Source organism: Nelumbo lutea, chromosome 1, assembly GCF_056320005.1.
Source record: "Nelumbo lutea isolate HS-2025 chromosome 1, American lotus-T2T, whole genome shotgun sequence".
NCBI lineage: Eukaryota > Viridiplantae > Streptophyta > Magnoliopsida > Proteales > Nelumbonaceae > Nelumbo > Nelumbo lutea.
In genome coordinates this window covers 143433977-143454223 of record NC_142684.1, presented here as the reverse complement: position 1 = coordinate 143454223, position 20247 = coordinate 143433977, and the positions used below count along the sequence as shown (strand labels likewise).

At 41.4% G+C, this 20247-nt stretch overlaps 1 protein-coding gene across 3 annotated transcripts in view; it reads left to right on the top strand.

The window, feature by feature from the left end:
- HSA32 (Aldolase-type TIM barrel family protein) overlaps positions 1-19846 on the top strand; it is a 28987-nt gene extending 9141 nt beyond the window's left edge. For all 3 annotated transcript variants that reach the window (XM_088948477.1, XM_088948491.1, XM_088948483.1), the window contains 2 exons: positions 19206-19429; positions 19534-19846. In XM_088948477.1, the coding sequence (XP_088804603.1) occupies positions 19206-19429; positions 19534-19644 (335 nt within the window). In that variant the 3' untranslated portion in view covers positions 19645-19846. The remainder of the gene's footprint in view (positions 1-19205; positions 19430-19533) is intronic.
- Positions 19847-20247: the final 401 nt, after the last annotated feature.

The following is a 20247-nucleotide window of genomic DNA, read 5'->3' as shown; positions in this document are numbered from 1 at the left end:
ACTCTACTCAGCAGGGCACTAGTGCAAAAGACTTTTCTGCTTCTTGGTGGAACAAGAGGACGATGAGGATGAACCCCCTTCATTGGAACCCAATCCAGGAGGGCTAAATCATTCCATCTTTCCTGGATTCCCTTGACTGAACTCCAAGACACATATCCAGATTTCGAGCTTGAGGACAACCTCATAGTCTAGGAGGGGAGTAATGTTATGGACGCATTCGTGGGGAAGAAGTACCACTGTCGGCAGCAGCAGTAACATGGAGCCCTCATCAGATTATCTAGCTAGCCATAGTTCATCTTACCTTATCCTTATCTTATCTGCTTTCTTACTCTTATCTGTTCCAATAAGGATTAGTATAGAGTCTAATTTATCTTAGGGAGTTTTATCCTTCTTGAGTAAGGGAGTCTTATCTAGGAGTTTTATCTATCTTATTTGTAAGCAGCTTAGTTAGTCTTATCTAGGAGTCTTATCTATCTTATCTGTAAGCAGTTTAGTTATCAAGGAGTCTTCCTACAAGGAGGACTCTTACCTCTTGTAATCTCCTATTTAAGGAGCTGAAATTATTGAATAAAGATATCAAATTTCCAGTCAAGAAAAAGAGTAAAAGGAGAGTTCGGTGATCTCTTGGACAAATCACCCTCTAGGACGCCAAGATAGGTTCAGCTAGGAAGGGGAGGAACAAGGGAAAACAAGAGCTTTTCCTCGTGGACCGACCGGTGACGAGATCCTATTCCCGGGCCCATAACAGTTTTACTCCTAGAATGTGAGCGAAAGAACACTAAATATTGCTGAGAACAAGGGGTTCAGTCAACACAACGTCCAAACAGAACAATAAATCAGTCCGGTAATCGGTTCAGCACCACCAATACAGTCATTACAATCAATCTGACTGTAGTTCACACACTCTAACCATCCAACATCCAAACAAATAACTATATAATCAAGGCATGAGCCCTACGCACCATTGGCCAAAGAAGGCTGAGACAAACTGAAACAAAAAACACACCTGTTCAGCACTTGTACGAAGGTGCTAATCTGAACTTGACTTCACAGCATTGAACAGAGGAGTCTGCACTAGAATCACCCTTCTCCGACTAGGGTTTTCTTGCTATTACGGCTAGGAAAAAGAGATCACAAAAAACTGCTAGGGTTTCCCAAAAAATTGCCACCAAACATTGCTAGGGTTTCTGCAGAAACAACCGCCAGACACCTGCTAGGGTTTCTGTAGAAACAACCACGTCCAAACACTTAAGAACTGGGCAGGAGGGATTGTAGGTCTTTTTCAACCCAGAGAACCTGCTCTGATACCATGTGGTGATTCGTGGGGATTGGGAGAGAGAGAGAAAGAGAGAGGTACGGTTGAGAGAGAAAAAGCATATACTGGCAGTCGCCAGTTTTCTATTTATATTAACTTCATAAAAGAGTGAAATTACAAGTATGCCCCTGGTGGCATATCCTAGAATCAAAATAATAATAAGAAAGAAAGAAGAAAAAACAGGTAACTGTAACTGTAACTGTAACTGTAACAGCAGCTATTAAGTAAGTCTTACAACAAAGGAAAAGGAAGGAAGTAGACAGGGCAAGGGATTTTCAGAGTCTCAAGAGACCAGAAATTTAAAAGAGAACAATCTGAAAGACCAAACCTTAAGTTAATGGTTCTTATGGTCTGTAGGTTTTCAAGACTGCTATTCAGTCTTGATCACTAAGAGATTTTAGGTTCGATGAGAAGAGAAGTGAAGAAGATGTAGAAAAAAGAGTGATGGAAGAGTAATAGAACACAAATTTTGAGGAGAAGAACAGAATGCCAATATACTGCCGCCGCCAGTTTAAGTTAATATATATAGGTTATGCTAGTTACATGAAAGGACATATCTGCCCTTGGTGTTTACATCATAACTGCTAACAAATAACAAACAATATAAAACTGAAACTAGAAATAACAGAATAGCAAAATAACCACAGCTGTGACTAGATACATTCTACCCTACGGACAGAGTGGGACCACAGCTGTTGGGCTCACATCAATGTTCTCTCCACTCCCCCTCAAGTTGGGAGTATATGTTCATCATTCCCAACTTGGATGGATCCACCTCTAGCTTCTTTCTTGATACGATTTTAGTAAGAATGTCTGCTAGTTGCATACTGGATGTGATGTAAGAGAGGCATACTTCTTGAGATGAGACCCTCTCTCGCACAAAATGGCGGTCAACTTCAATGCGTTTGGTTCTGTCATGCTGTACTGGATTATGTGCTATATTAATGGCGGCTTGATTATCATAGTACAACATCAGGGGCTTCTCATACTCAATACCCAACTCCTCAAGTAGAGATCTTAGCCATAGGATTTCAGCCACTCCATTGGCCATGGACCTGTATTCTGCTTCAGCACTTGACCAGGAGACCACTTTGTTTCTTACTTCTCCAGGAGACAAGGTTTCCTCCCACTTTGTTGACCACTTTGTCATCAACACTCCCAGCCCAATCCGCATCAGTATAAACCTCCACCTTCATGTGATTGTTGTTCTTGAAAAGTATACCCCTACTTGGGCATCTCTTCAAGTAGGCTAAGATTCTTTCTGCCACAAGAAGATGTGTGGTTCTAGGAGAATGCATGTATTGGCTGGCAACACTAACAGCATAAGTAATATTTGGCCGAGTGAGGCAGAGATATAGGATCTTTCCTACCAGTTGCTGGAACATAACTTTGTCTTCAAGAAGCTCCCCACTCTCGGTACTAATCCTGTGATTCTGCTCAATTGGTGTATCTGCAGGCTTGACACCTAACTTTCCAGTTTCTATCAACAGGCCTAGGACATATTTCCTTTGAGATATAAAGATCCCCTGTTTGGATCTAGTAACCTCAATACCCAAAAAATACCGGAGTACACCAAGGTCCTTCACCTCAAATTCTTGGTGAAGAAGCTGTTTAAGAGACTCAATCTCATGGCTATCATTCCCTGTGACCACAATATCATCAACATATACTGCCAACAGTGTCAAAGAGGACTCCACCCTCTTGATGAATAGGGTATGATCTGACTGGGCTTGTACATATCCAAACTTCACAAGTGCTAGTTTGAATCTATCGAACCAAACCATACAAAGCCTTGTTGAGCCGGCAGACCTTCTTACCTACTTTTGCATCATAGAATCCAGGAGGCAAACGCATGTAAACTTCTTCCTGCAGATCTCCATTCAGAAAGGCATTTTTCACGTCCATTTGGTATAAAGGCCAAGTGTGACTTGCTGCAAGGGACAAGAGAACTCGAATAGTAGTCATCTTGGCTACCGGTGCAAATGTCTCCAAGTAATCTATGCTGTTAAGATGTGTCGAATAGGGGTAGTTTAGTCTTCTTCTGTTTATTAAGTAACTTGCTTATGTGGCAGTGTTATTAGAGTTACTCAGCCCCACACTTAAGTAAGGTCATTTCTGTCTTTGTAACTATGATTAGAACCTAATATAGATTAAGGGGGTCGACTGAATGGGTAATCCATCAGATTTTCGACAGACCCTTCTTCTTCTCTTCTTCTTCTTCTTCTTCTTCTTCTTCTTCTTCTCCTCCTCTTCCTGTTCGGACTACTGTAGCAACAGTCGAAACATGGTATCAGAGCAATGCTCTTGACCTAAGTCAGTTGGTAAAGCACCTCAGCACTGTTCGTGACTCTTCACCTTCGTTTCTGATCAGTCGATGGAGAGAACTGGTTCGCCCTAGGTCAGAAATAGTACAACTTGTCTCTCTGCTGCGCATAACCTTCTTCAACAAGGAAAGTGACTTCAGTAGTGAATGGTTGATTGATATTCTCAAAGGAAGGTCGGTTCTTTCTTCTTCTAGTGTTACCTATATTTCTGGGTAGAAACCCTACAAGAAGCTGTTGTATTGAGTAGAACCTAGAGAACTAGGTTCATTGTTGCCCTAGGAAGGGCTGTGTGTAGTAGCAGAATGTGTAGGGCTGCTGTAAGTTGTTGTGTAATAGCCGAATGTGTAGGGCTGCTGTAAGTTGTTGTGTAATGCCTTCTTGATACGGTATAAGGTAGAATGCAATGACCTTGCCGAACTCCTTGTGGTTGCGTAATGCCCTCTTAAGTGTGTTAAATAAGTCTGAACTGAGTGTAGCAGATTTGGCTGTGTTGTGGTGCTTGAGTGGTTGTAAGAGGGCCTCTACTAGTGAATGGTAAACTGATGCTTATGTGGGACATAAGTGTGTGAAGTTAGCAGTAGTGTGAATAAGAACAAGTGTGTGAAGTCAGCAGTGGTGTTTAGAGGCTACAATAGGGGCTGAAATATCAAACTGTGAATATCATCAATCAGCTTGTAGCTGAGAAGTAAAGTTAGAGACAACTGTGAAAAGGTACAATGGTAGCAATAGGAGATGGCTACAATGATCAGAAACCTAGTGTAGTAATTTCTTCCGACTACCTAGGAGTACAAATGACCTCAATTAAGCTAAATGGGGAGAACTATGTTCCATGGGCTAAATCCGTGGAAGTTTTTCTCAAGGCAAAGAAGAAAGCAAAGCATGTTAGAAATGAGAAGCCACCGGTTGACTCTCCAGGGTTTGATGCTTGGGAACAAGAAGATGCTCAAATCATGACTTGGCTGTGGAATAGTATGGAACCCAAAATCAGTGCCAACTTCATGTTCCTTGATACGGCTAAGGATATATGGGAGCATGCTAAGAAGCTATATTCTGGACAAGATAACACAACAAGAGTATATCAACTGTATCAGGAGTACTTTGATTTGCAACAAGGAACCAAAACACTAGAAGAGTACTATGCCTGCATGAAGAATATAAGGAATGAACTCAATGTCTATCATCCCCTTACTCCAGATATTCAAGTTCAGCAATAGCAAAGGGAGCAGCTAGATGTTACAAGATTTTTAGTGGGGCTGAAGTCGGAATATGAACCAGTTAGAGCTCAAATATTGGGGGGCTCTACTCTTCCTACACTTGAGGAAGTATTCTCAAGACTTCGTAGAATCTCTTTGGGCCAGACAGAGAACCCCACACAGTATGATAGATCAGCACTTGTGACAACTAGAGGTGGTGGACATAGTACAAGAGGGGGAGGTCATTCCAGAGGGGGCCGTGGCAATTCCATGATTGGTAGGGGTGGCTGTGACTCAGGGGGAGGCCGTGGCAGAGGAAAAAATAACTCTACAAGGAAGTGTACTCATTGTGGTAGGGATGGATACACAGTGAATTTCTGTTATGATCCACATGGCCCTCCCTCTAAATGGGCTAATCATGCTGTAGCAGGCGAGGTTGCTATTAGTGACAGTAAACTGGCAGACCTAACTCCTTCCACATCTACATCTACTTCTGGGAGGGAGATGGTGAGTGTTCCGCATGATGAGTATGAACGGTTCCTTCGAACTACTTCACAGCATACCACTGCCACATATGCCCAATCAGGTATCGCTTGCATGTCATCTAAAACTCCTTCATGGATTATTGACTCTGGAGCCTCAGATCATATGACCGGGACTCCAGGTGTGTTCTCTTCTCTTGCTTCAACCCATAAATTGCTTTCTTCAGCCTGCACACCTTACCACCTTTTTTTTTTACCACCTTTCAGATACCTCATCTGCGGATCCTCTCATGGCTCCTATTGCTGAACCTTCAGATCTTGACCTACCCATTGCCCTACGGAAAGGTAAACGTAGTTCCACACTCCATCCCATTTCCAATTTTGTTTCATTATCTCGTCTTTCTGCATCACATCGCCCATTTGTTTCACTTTTGTCTTCTATTTCCCTACCTAACAATGTTCAAGAAGCTCTTAGTTCACCTGGATGGCGGCGGGCAATGGAGGAGGAACTTTTTGCTCTTCAATATACTCAAACGTGGGAACTTACTACTCTTCCACCTGGGAAGCATGTTGTGGGCTGTAAATGGGTGTATACTGTGAAATACTTGCCAGATGGTAGTGTGGAGCGTCTGAAGGCCAGACTTGTTGCTAAAGGTTACTCACATGTGTATGGTGTGGACTATATGGAGACATTCTCACCGGTGGCTAAAATTGGTTCCGTTCGTGTCCTAATTTCCTTGGCAGTTATGTATGATTGGCCTCTCCTTCAACTTGACATAAAGAATGCCTTCCTCCATGGTGATCTAGTGGAGGAGGTATATATGGAGCAACCACCTGGGTTTGTTGCTCAGGGGGAGGGTGGTAAGGTGTGCAGGCTGAAGAAAGCAATTTATGGGTTGAAGCAATCTCCACGTGCTTGGTTTGGGAAGTTCAGCCAAGTGGTGAAGAGTTTTGGAATGAAGCAATGCCAGGTTGATCACTCAGTGTTCAGCTATGACTCAGAAGCTGGGAAGATTTTATTAGTGGTCTATGTGGATGATATTGTCATCACTGGTAGTGATAAATTGGGGATTGGCAAACTAAAGGTATTTCTGCAAAATCATTTTCAAAAAAAGGACCTTGGAACATTAAAGTATTTCTTGGGAATAGAGGTTGCTAGGTCAAAACAAGGTGTGAATTGAAAGAATGGTAGGATCCATCTAATGGACGCCATAAAGGTTGCGGAATGGGTGGGCGAATTTCAAAAATTTCCTACCTTCTCTCAACTGGGAATCATATTCCCTAAATTTAGAATACAATATTTCAAGGATCCTACTTGAACCATAATCAAACCAGATCTGTACCAAAAGATAAATGGGAGGAATATACCTGATCCGGAGAAGCAGTATCTCCCAAAGTTGGTGTTCACGCCCAAAGAATGCTCCAAGATCCGTTCCTGCTGAAGATGACACAGCTGTGAATGGAACAGAACCAGCAGGGTGCGTCCTACACACTGGATCCTTCACAAGAATCCTCTGGAAGTACTAAACACTGAATCTTTTTCAGTCTTTCTTGCAAGACTGATGTCAAGAACAGATTTCTTGACTTTCTTTTCTTCAATGATCTAATCTTGCAATGGCAGATGGCGGCGGCAGGAGGAGATCTCCAAAACGAAAAAGGCTGAACTACTTTTTCTGTTTTTCTGGAGAGTATGAGATCTGATCTCTATTCGCAGGAGATATCCTATACCTCTTCAAGGTGGTTCGAAATCTCCTCCTTTCTTCTTGATTAAGAAACCTCCTTTTTAGGAGTTATCCCAATCCAAATCAGTATTTGGATAGGGGATAATCTTAATCCTTTCTGCAGATAGAGTTAGCTTACTCCTGATCTTATCAGGAGGTTACCAGATTCAAATCTAATTTGAATTTGGTCTCTAAGAGTGGATAAGGCTAAAGGCCCAATCCTTTTACTAACTTTAATCTCAAATTCGCCCCATGGATGGGTGATCATATCAGCCCACCTCGAAATGGGCTTTTTGGCCCATTAAGTGTTCAGTGTCTAATTACTTTCCAATCTGCTGCCCAGTTGGGCTTCTTTGTATGGCGTGGGACCCAAGCATTGATCTACACACCAGCCACATGGGTTCGGCCCAGCCTCTAAAACAAGGCTCAGCCGAATTCACTGAAAAACTCAATGAACCCCTTGAGTCCATCATATGGACCCTATGGGCCCAACACTTACATTAAGTGGTCCCTGGGCCAAGCCATCTTATAAAAACCCAGGGACTGTGGGCAGGTGCAAGATTAGCCCATCAGGTATTATCCTCAATGGTCTTACACTTAACCTCTCAACCCTTAATGATCAAGCACTGCCCGACAAGAGAGGACCTCTCCCTCGGCTGTAAGGAACAGTGCCGCACTCTCCTCTCACATGGATCCCGGGAATTAAAACCATTTGCAAACAATTCGAAACCGTACATATATATATATATAAATATTAATTTTGCAAAACAAAATTCCAATGATTGAAATCAACTGCTGGCAGTTTGGTTTCCATCAGAGAGAGTGCATTCCCGATCATTACCCTTTGTCCGACAAAGTGGCTGATTCTGTCACTATGATCACCCACTCAGATGAATTCTCAAACTGCCCCAACATACCCAGGTTTTGATCCCCGCTAAGGATCTCACTGATTGGCATATCAAAGGCAGCCTGATCCAACACCTTGTGAAATGTCATAATCGAGTCTAGGGGTCAGGTGTAACTTTTCAATTTTGCCCATCTATCTCCAAGGTCCAGGGCAATACTGGAAATCTGGTCCGGTTCAAGGATTCAAGTAATCCCATACTGCATGTGCCTCGGGTCTTACCCTGATGGCTGAGACAGGCCATCCCAACACTTGGTGGCACACCAGTATCAGCCTTGGCAGGATAAATCTCCCCAGACTTATCCAACGGCTGTGAACATTTAAAACTAACATGAGTCTCTATAAATGTCCAGTTTTAGGGTTTTACACAAAATTAAACCAAACAACATGAATCAAACATGCACTTTATTTATTTCCACTAAATAACAAAAGCACATCAAATCAGATTGAAGCTAAGGGCATACAAAAAACTGTCTAACAGTCTGTGCCAAAGGAAATATGTCGTTGATCTATTGGAAGAAACAGGACTGTTAGGTGCAAAACCGACTGAGACTCCTATGGAACCAAATGTCAAGTTGAGCAGTGATACAGGAGAAATATTTGACGATCCTGGAAGGTATAGACAACTAGTGGGAAAGCTGAACTATCTGACTATCACGAGACCCGACATCTCCTTTGCAGTCAGTGTGGTGAGCCAATTCATGCAGAACCCTCGTATACCTCACTGGGATGCAGTCCTTAGAATTGTGAGGTATCTGAAAGGTGCTTCAGGCCGTGGGCTATTGTATAAACCTGGAGGAAAACTTGAAGTAGTTGGGTATACAGATGTAGACTGGGCAGGCTCAGTGAGTGACGGAAGATCTACTACAGGCTATTGCACATTTCTGGGAGGAAATCTTGTGACATGGAAGAGTAAAAAGCAGACGGTTGTAGCCAGAAGCAGTGCTGAAGCCGAATATAGGGCCATGGCTCACACTACCTGTGAATTAGTGTGGCTGAGGAATCTCCTACAAGAAATTGGGTTTCACATGGATAAACCTATGAAATTGTACTGTGACAACCAAGCTGCACTACATATCTCATCTAATCCTATCTTTCATGAGAGAACAAAGCACATAGAGGTTGATTGCCACTTTGTGAGAGAGAAGGTTCATGCCAGAGAGATAAATACAGAACATGTGGGCTCCAATGACTAGTGGGCAGATTTGTTTACAAAAGCTCTAAGCTCAAGGAGAGTGAACTATGTAACAAGCTGGGATTATATGACATATATTCTCTAGCTTGAGGGGGAGTGTTAAGATGTGCCGAATAGGGGTAGTTTAGTTTTCTTCTGTTTATTAAGTAACTTGCTTATGTGGCAGTGTTATTAGAGTTACTCTGCCCCACACTTAAGTAAGGTCATTTCTGTCTTTGTAACTATGATTAGAACCTAATATTAGATTAAGGGGGTCGACTGAATGGGTAATCCATCAGATTTTCGACAGACCCTTCTTCTTCTTCTTCTTCTTCTTCTTCTCCTCCTCTTCCTGTTCGGACTACTGTAGCAACAGTCGAAACATATGCCATAAGTCTATGTAAACCCTCTTGCAACTAACCGAGCTTTATACCTCTCAATAGATCCATTTGCATTATGCTTCACCGTAAATACCCATCTGCATCCAATTGGTTTCTTTCCTTTTGGCAAATCAACTACCTCCCAGGTGTTGTTCTTCAATAGAGCATCCATCTCAACTTGCATTGCATCTTTCCATTTAGGGACGGATAGGGCTTCTTGCACTGTTCTTGGAATAGGGACATTGGAAATGGTGCTAAGGTAGGACTTGTAGGTAGAAGATAGGCGATCATAGGATAAAAAATGGGAAATACAGTGGGCTGTGGATGTGGTACAATGTCGTTTCCCTTTACGGACTGCAATTGGAAGGTCAAGATCATCTGTAGGGGAAATGCAGTGGGCTGTGGTGACCACCCTCACCATTGCAGCTTTCCCTCAACTCCTGATCCCTTTGACCACCCTCACCATTGCAGTTCTCATCACCCAATGGAATAGGTAAAGGAACTGCCCCACTCTCACTGCTCTCCCCCTGAAGACAAGAACTCAAACCCCCACTCTCACTACTCTCCCCCTAAGGGGCAACCCGAGGATAAATGGGTGTCCCCTCAAAGAAAGTGAGGGGTCCGAGAAGCTGAACAAAGCAAGTGTAACCAAATGTCTTAAGGGGAATAGAAAACAAGTCCTCACGTGGGTGTAGAAGTGAAAAAGGAGATCGCGTATCAAGGACCCTGGAAGGGACCCAATTAATAAGGTATACCGCCGTGAGGATAGCATCCCCCCAGAAGCGAATAGGGACATTGGAAGTAAACATGAGGCTTCTAGCCACTTCCAAAATGTGCTTATTCTTCCTCTCGGCAACTCCATTCTACTGAGGTGTATGAGGGCAAGAGCTCTGGTGGATAACCCCATGACGAAGAAGATAAGATGTCAATGATTTAGCAAAGTATTCCTTTGCGTTATCAGATCGGAGAACTTTGATCTTGGCATCAAACTGGGTTAGGATCATTTGGTGAAAATTTTGGGTCAGGGAAGGTACCTCATCTCGTGAACGCATGAGATAAACCCAAGAAAAGCGGGTATGGTCATTAACAAATAACAAAAAATATCTATACCCACCCATGGAAGGGATATGATAAGGCCCCCGAACGTCAATATGCACAATATCAAAAAAATTATCACTCCTTTTATTACTCAATAAATAAGGCTTTCTACAATGCTTAACAAACTCACAACTTTCACACTGTAGCTGAGACAACTCAATAGACTCAAATAAAGTAGGAAACAGACTCTGTAAAGATCGAAAAGACAAATGACCTAATCGGTTATGCCAAGGCATAACCGGACTCACACTCTGAGAAACAAAAGACAACTTCTCTACTGACTCTCCCTGACGGAACCGCTCCCCGAGCAGATAGATCCCATTCGTCTCACGGCCAGTCCCAATCACCTTCTGCGTCTCCAAGTCCTGAAAAACACATCGGTCAGGGAATAAGGTTACTGAGCAGTTCATATGCTTGGTAATACTACTGACTAAAGGAAGGTTAGTATCAAGCTTAGGCACATGCAAAACAGATGATAGGGAGATAGTATCTGAAAGCTTGATGTCACCTTTCTTAGAAATATGAACCAGGGAGCCATCAATAATAGATATTTTATCCCTACCAGAAGACAAATGGTAAGTAGTACAGTGAAGGCAAGCTAGTCATGTGATCAGATGCACCTGAGTCTATTTCCCAACAAGGTTCAGTAGTACCTGGAGCTGAGGCATGATAGGCTGAAGCTCGAGTACCTGAATGGGCGAAGGCAGATGTAACAGGGGCTGATGGAGGCTGCGGTGGCTGAGCTGAATTTCCAACCTCCTTTTCTAGCTGTATTAGGGCAGCCCGAACTGCAGCTAAGGTCTCCAAAGATGTTCCTTTTGTGCCAGATGAGGATGCTGAATCAGTGTTCATGGCTACATGAGCAGTGCCCTTCTTGTTTCTTAACTTCGCAGGAACCAAGTGGGGATGCAGTTTCCGACATGTCTCTTTTGTATGTTTGGGTTTCTTACAATGTTCACATACTACATCCTTCTTGTCTTCCTTCTTCTTGTCCTTCTCTGAATCACCCCTTGATTTGGGTGTAGCCGCTACAAAGGCTGATATGGGTTGCATCATAACCTTCCTTCTGGTTTTTTCACTGTGTATAAATGAGTAAGCTTGAGAGAGAGTCACACTGTCTCTAGTCAAAATCTGCTGCCTCACAATATCATATTCTGAGTCAGTCCCGCCAGGAACTCAAATACTCTGTTTGTCTTGATGTGCTTTCTATGGGTCTGAGCATCTTTGGGACTCTCCCACTCAAGAGTCTCTAAGTGATCAATCACATGCCACAGGGACTTCAAGGTAGAGAAGTAGGCCGATACCGGTTTCTCTCCTTGTTTAAGGGTGTTCACCTCACATTTCAATTCATATGCTCTGGCAACATTAAGGGGTTGGGAGTAAGTTTCTTTCATAACATCCCATATCTCCTTAGCTGTCTTTGCCTACAAATAATTTCGGCTAATATGAGGCTGCATAGAATTACACAGCCATGTCCGAACCAAGTAGTTTTTTTGCATCCACTTGGTATATGTCGGGTCTCCCTTGGAAGGTTCTTTCATATCTCCCAGGAGGTACCCTAATTTACCTCTTCCACCAATAGCCATCATGGCTGATTGGGCCCATTCCAAATAGTTTGATCCATCAAACTTTATGGTCGTAATCTGACCACCCATCTCAGAAATACCACCATAACTGGTGTTCCCAAGACTGCCTTCTGCCTGAATTTTAGACTCCATTTCTGTCAAGTCTCAAAACAGTACTTGAATCACCAATCACAATCAAAACAGTATAGGCGTGATCTGTATCTCAGTGTATGTGCACCAAAACGAAGTAATTCTGATCTGAAACCAACTAGCCAGCACAGCAGTAGCTGTCTGTAGATCTCTAACCCCCTTAGAACTCTGAGAACAGCTTTAAAACAAAACTGATATGCTAGGGAAAGTTAGGGTTTTAATTAGTCCTAAAAGGAAGTAATTTACTTGCACAGTCCAAACTATATAGATGAGCTTGTGGTAGGGTTTTAATCAATCCTGAAAGGAAGCAATTCAGTCGCACAGTCCAAACTATATAGATGGGCTTGCAGTAGGGTTAATAAGAAACCCTAGAATCTGATCGGACCTACCAATCAACTTAAGAGTAGTTCTAGGTAGATCACAGGGTTCAGTCAACCACTAGGGCTTGCCGCAGATCACTTTCAAACCCTAGAGTAGAGAGAAACACAGTTCGGTCCAGGGTTTGCTGTAAAACCCTAGGAAACCGAAGAGAGAAAGAGCTAGAATGGTTCGGCCTTCCCCTCCAGATAGGTCCAACCTATCTTCTCTGAAAGAACTATTAAAAAGTAAACAACTTACAAGGAAAAAATAGTTCGCTGCCTTCTAGGGTTACCTGAACCCTAGCCTTCTTTGATCCTTCTTGACCACCAACACTCTGCAACCCTAGCAAGTTTCCAACAGCTGCTAGTACCTCTGGCGATCTCCAAGAATCAGTCTGCGAACTCCTCCTTTTCAGCTTTCAGTCCTAGGAGATTCTCATGTGGTTGGCTGGTATTAGACCCACACGAAAAACCCTAACTTGGCTCTGATACCATGTAGGTTTTCAAGACTGCTATTCAGTCTTGATCACTAAGAGATTTCAGGTTCGATGAGAAGAGAAAGTGAAGAAGATGTAGAAGAAAGAGTGATGGAAGAGTAATAGAACACAGATTTTGAGGAGAAGAATAGAACGTCAATATTCTGCCGCCGCCACTTTAAGTTAATATATATAGGTTATGCTAGTTACATGAAAGGACATATCTGCCCTTGGTGTTTACATCATAACTGTTAACAAATAACAAACAATATAAAACTGAAACTAGAAATAACAGAATAGCAAAATAACCACAGCTGGAACTAGATACATTCTACCCTACGGACAGAGTGGGACCACAGCTGTGGGGCCCACATCAATGTTCTCTACATGGTCCAATAAATTTCTTTATTGAAATGACATTTGATTCTCTGAAATTAATAAGAATGCTTACTTGTATGGTCAATGCTGACAAGGCTGATATTATTAACTTAATGCTATGGCTGCTTTCAGTTTTTATTCAGCTTAAGTAAAGCCAGACATTTAAGTTTTTGTTTGTAGGTAGATAATCATTTCCCTTCTCTTCTTCCTCTATCTCTTTGAACTTTTCTTACATGAGATCCCTTTTGGTTCATAGTGTAGTACATGATAGGTTGATGTAAAAATAAAAAAAATAGACTCTCCAAGACAAAATTTAGGGTTAAAACTCCAATATTGATGAATAAATTTGATTCAAGGCAACTCAACAATTTAGCTTTCTACTATCTGATTTCTGGACATTACTTAAAACTTGATGTGAAATTTAGTTTTCTGGAAAAATTTCAAGAGAAAGTAACTGGGTTAGGAATGGATGAATGGAATACAAGAACTGAGAATTGGTGTTTTCAACTAACCAAATAAATCTTAAAGGAGGGAAAATTTAGATCCTGGGATAAACCCCTGGGGATTACATTGGAATCAAGTTGTCACTATACATTACATCCATGTGTGCTCCTAACTTAGCTAAACATCTGCAATTGAGTTTAGTTTCCTCGGAATCTAAATCAGATTAGCACTCAGCAGATTCAGAGATTATCTCGCTTCTGTCAAGAAATGACTTAGTCTCCAAGGACCTCATTCTTTTTCTCTTAACCATTTGATAGTATTTTCTGAATCTCCTGCTATGGTTAACTTTTGAATGCTCAGGCTTTTCACCATCTGATTCCCATGAGTGCTGCCAACATTTCCGCCTTGGTAGAATCAGTGACACCTATTGGACCACTAAAAGTCCACACAATAATATCTCTTTCATCTCTTACTATGCCTCCTATGCCAGCTGCTCCTGGGTTGCCTGATGAGCTCACATCAAAGTTTAGATTTGTCCCTCCCTCCCTTCTTTCTAATACATGGGGAACAGCAGGGGGGAGATCGGCTGAGAGAAGAGAACCTGAGCATTTCTGTTGAGATGATTTACTGAGATTCCTTTGAACATATCAGAATTAGTATCCCAAAGATTACAGCGTAGAGTAATTTGAGATACTAACTCCTCATGAGATTTTGTCTTGTTTTCAAATATGTGATTATTCCTTTCTTCCCAAACTCCCCCCAACACAGCATGTAGGATTGTTTGGCAATAGACTTTGCCTTTTTTGCTAAGACCTCTATCCTGATACTGTTGAATGAAGTCCTGGATGCTTTCAGGGGCAACCCAACTATCCCTGCCATCTTCAGGAAGTGGTGCCAAATTTTCTGTCTCATTGCAGTGGAGGAGTAAGTGATTAGTTGATTCTCCTGCACTCAAGCATAATGTGCAAACATGGGGAGAAAAAGTCTTCCGAAGCTTTTCTTTTGGAGGTCACAAGTGTTGATCCTTTGCAAGCTGGCTTCCCACACAAAGAAGCAAACTCTTGTGGGGATGTGGCTATTCCATACCTTCTTGAACGGGAAGGGGGAGGTCTGAACACCTGTAGTCAAAACCTTGTAGAATGACTTGGAAGAGAATTTGCCTATTGGGTGAGGGGACCAAATCCTAGAGTCTTGGGAACTGGGTGAGATGTAAACCTCCTTTAAAGCTTGGAGTAGGTCTGCTACTTCAGTGATCTCTGGTTCTCTTAGGGGTCTTCTAAGGCTTAGGTTCAGGGTGTTTTCAGAGGAAGAGGCAGGAATGCAAGCAGAAATGGTTTCATCTTGATCTTGTGTTAGATTAAAGAGTCTTGGGTAAGACTCAGCTAAGGTAGAGTGGCCCCACCAGAGGTCTTTCCAGAATTTAATCCTACTACCATTACCTACTTTGGAGATTGCTATACCAACCGTTGGAGCTTGTCCTGTACTTGCTAGAGATGATAACTTCCCATAGAGAGTTTGATTCTTTGGGGAATCTCCAAAGACACTTCCCCAAAAAGGAAGTATTCTTCTCCTTGAGATGGCCAATACCTAATCCACCTTCCTCCTTAGCTTTGCATACTTGCTTTACTAAGTGACTTCTTTTTTCCCCACCACCTTCCAAAAAGAAGTTTCTTTGAAGTTTCTCAATCTTAGATTTGACTTCCCTTGGAATTTGGAAGACCGACAAATAATAGATTGGCAGATTTGCAAGAGAGGCCTTTAAGAGCGTGAATCTGCCCCCTTTTGATAAATAGCAGCTCTTCCAAGTTGCTAGTTTCTTCTCGCATTTTTCCAACACCGGTCCCCAAAAGCTGATATTTTTCAGGTTCCCTCCTAGTGGCATCCCCAAGTAGAGGATTGGCAAGGACTCCACTTTGCATCCCAGAACGGCTTTAAAAGATTCCAACAGACCTGCTTCTACCGAATTATTGCCACAACACTACTTTTGGAGAAGTTGACCATCAAACCAGTTACCCACTCAAAACAATTATCACCCTCTTAACATTGGTTATGTTGTCTAGTGATGCTTCCAAATAATGTCATCTGCGACTGTAGATGTGAGACATGGAGAGCATCTCTTCCCACTTCAAAACCTTTTACCAAGTTTAACCTTTTAGCTTTGTTGAATGGCTGGTTGAATATATCCATCACCAAAGTGAAGACAAAGGGGGATAGAGGACAACCTTATCTCAGACCATGACTTGCCTTGAAGTAGCCTTTCGGTTCTAGCCCCCCCCCCCGAAGCCTATAACCTTTAAAATTTGGTGAATACACTCCTAATCCACCTTGTCGTAGGCTTTTTCAAGGTCTAGTTTAACTATGACCCCTGGCTTTCCATTTACTTTTCTGTCTTCTACACATTCGTTTGCTATATAACCTATAAGAATGCTATCCACTATTTGCCTTCCTTTCACAAACACAAACTGGTTTGAGGAGATTAGGTCTCCTAGAACTTCTTTTAGTGTTCTTGATAGCACCTTGGCTAAAATCTTGTAAAATCTCCCTACTAGGCTAACCGGTCTGAATCCTTTACTTCCAAGGGTCCCCCTTTCTTTGGAATGAGACAAATGAAATTGGAATTCAATCCTTTGTTCACAATGGCCGAGGAATTGAAGTCCCTGAAAACCTCCAAGAGATCTTCTTTTGCAATATCCCAACACAGCTGAAAATAGAACATTGGGAATCCATTTGGACCTGGTGCCCTATCTCCATCCATTAGAAATACTGCCTCTTTGATTTCTTGCTCTTCAAACTCTCTTTCAAGCCAGATTTTCTTCTCTTCTGATAATTCTTGCCCTTCCCACCTGTCCAGAGAGTACTGATTAGAGAATTCTTTAGTGTAAAGATTCTTGAAGTAAGAGAGAAAGGCCTCAGTAATTTCCTCTGAATCCTCCACTTCCCTATGGCCTACTTTGAGTTTGGAGATGAGATTTTTCCTGTGTCTTCCTGAAGCGTAAGAGTGAAAGAATCTGGAGTTATTGTCTCCTTTTAGCCACTTCACCCATGATCTTTGTCTCCAGTAAATTTCTTCCCTTCTAATCAGTTTTTCCCACAGAGTTCTCAGGTCAGCTCTTCTCCTTCTATCTGTTTCATATAAGTTGCAGTTTTGATCTCTGAGGTCCAGCTCTTCTAGTTCCCCAAGAATTTTACCCTTCTCTTCTTCAAAGGCCTTGAACTCCTCTTTTCCCCAAGCTTTTAGCTTGCTTTTTAAGAACTTCAATTACTGTAGCAGTCTGAAGCCAGCCCAGCCCTCCTCTTTTTGTCCACTTGAAGCAAGCACCAATCTCCCTTGTTAAGCTGACAAACTCCTTCATCAATTGTCTATGTATCCATGCACCCAAACTACCTGACTGCAGCCATCCTATTACCAAGTTCGAATGCCCTTCTATTTCTATTTGTTGTAGTCCAAACTGCTTTGCGTATCTTACTCCTTGCAGTAATACCATGATTTCCACTCAGAGTCACCCACTCCTATTGGCCCTGAGAACCAATGCTAAAGTTCTGCCTTCACCATCTCTGACAACACCCCTTATACTTGAGGGTCCCGGGTTGCCTATAGAACTGCCATCGAAGTTCAGCTTTACTCTGTTTTATATTGGTGGGGACCAAATTTCCTGTATCACAGGTTTAAGAGAGCTTGTGCTTGCCACAACACCCCAACTCCTATAAATATCTTCAGCTGAGAAGTCTTTAATTTAAATACATCAATCGTTTTCAGCCAGTGGAAATTTTGTAGTCACTTCTACAATTTCCTTTTTGGATCTAGCCATGCTTTTAAAAATCCTGTTGTTTCTTTCTTCCCAAATTGACCAAAGCACTGCTGCTCTTGTAGCCATCCACAGTTCTTTCCCGCTTCTTCAGTTGCTTGAAAAAATTTGGGTCAAAGAGGCCTATCACATCCAAGGGAGGGGTCCACCTACAACCAAAGAGAGAAGAGAACCAAGACCAAAGAAAGGACACAAATGGACAGGAAATCAATAGATGTGTGATCATCTCACCAGCTCCTAAGAAGAGACTACAAACATGGTGTGAAAGGCATAGATGTGGCCTTTTCCTGTGGCAAATCCAAGGATTTTGATAAAGAAAGAAAATATAATTTAAGTGGCTATAATGGAGGGAAAATTAAAGAGCAATAAAAAGGATAACGTTTTTTCTTCATAACGTGGAAATGTATAATCAGCAAAGGGGTTGATATTACATCTTTCTCATTTGGTAAACAAGTTCAATTCCCGTTTGCATGAAACAATTATCTCCATGCTTTTGGTGATTATGTAGAAGACTTCAACAACAATGAAGGACTGTAGGACTGGAAATAGAGACTACTATTTAAATTCAGAGAACATGAATAGAAAGTAATCAGGACAGAAGACAAGATAAATAAAATTGAAGTAGTGATGTCTGTAATAAATTTGTGTGCCATCCATGTTTCAGCCACAACTTCCTCCAATTGTGTGATATTGAGGGAATTGGATGGCTAATTGAAATGACTATTATATGGTGCCAAATTAAAGCATTTGGACATGCTTTGACATAGGAAAACTATGGCCACAAGTAAAATGACTTGTTGCTGTCTTCTTAGTTTCCTTCTTTTGTCTTTTCCATGCATCTCATATAGGGTTCTTTTTTTAATTTTGCAATATTTCTCTTTATTCTGCAATTACCATTATCTTGATAAACCATGTATGTAATGCTTCAGCATGATTTTAAAAAATGCCTACTAGGTCAGTAATGATGTTCAAGGTTCAAAGTATCAATATGTATTACACTGTATTGTGCATATTGTGTTGGTATCGAAGGTCACCAAAATGATAATTAATGAGAGTTAGGGGGCTTGAACGGTTTCTGATGTTAATAGCCATCCTAATGTGTCAGAATGTAAATATCAAACTGAAAAAAAAAAAAAGAGAAATAGTCATAGGAAACTGACGATACAGAATTTTTGCGTCTTGTTGGTTTTCATGTTGGTCCTAGCTATTACCGGTCTTGGGAGGTGTCAACTTGTATGGACCTAACCTTTGCCATTTTCATGCACGCCAATTTCAGATTTGAACCCACACTGTCATGCTTGACATCCTGAGATTTTACCACTGAACTATGCATTGACCTTTTTGGCAGCCTCTGATTTAAAAATAAATAAAATAAAATTTATCCACCATACATTTTATATGCTTACTTTGCTAGTCACCATTATTTTGATTTACAGAAATTGTTGAGGATGTAGACTTGCTGATCAGAAGGGCTGAGAGATGCTTGGAAGCCGGAGCAGACATGATCATGATTGATGCTGATGATGTATGCAGATATGCCGATTCACTCCGTACAGACATTATTGCAAAGATAATTGGTCACCTAGGACTTGAAAAGACCATGTTTGAAGCGTCAAATCCCAAAACCTCTGAGTGGTTTGTCCAACAATATGGACCAAGGGTACCAAGCTTGCTTATTTGGCATTTCTTATTCTTAATGGTTTTACCTAAGTCATGGATTGCACCAATACAAAACATTAATTATTTATCTGGCTGCATTTTCAGGTGAACCTCTTTGTTGATCATTCTCAAGTAATGGGTCTGGAGTGCTTAAGAGGCCGCAGCTTGGGTAAAAACCACATGTCTGTTCTAGGGCCATCTTATCTTCTGTTGTAAAACGGTGCCATTTCCATAGATTTCAATCACTTGTTGAATTGTTTTGGCTGTCTTTGTGTCTGGTGTTTGTTAAGGACTTCAAACGATGTTGTATGTTTGTTTGTGAATGATGCATACTAGTCCCGTTATGTTTTTTATGTACATCATATTAATAATTTATGTTCTCTAAGTTATATAATAGGAATATACCTTTTTGCCCGTAGCTTTATTTCTTGTAGTGACCTTTTGGTGTATAGCTACGGTTTTTTTTTGACCTAATAGTAGTTTACCTTTTAGTTTATTGTATATATATATAGCAAGACGGTCCACTCTCAACCCCTTCCTAATTTCTTGTTTTTTTTTTATTTTTTTTAATTTCACATACCAATAAGCAAATAACATATGCCTAACTATTTCTAACAATCATAAAGAAAGAGGGATTTACTTTTTTAATGTTTAGCCAAGTGGCACCACCTTCTCTAATTCCTATTTATCTCCTAAACTATCTCTAACTCCTATTTATATCTTGAATTATCTCTAATGTAGAGAGATACCCTTCTAAACCATCTCTAATTCCTATTTATCCTCTCCCACACATTTTATCTATATCTATTTAAAGAAAGT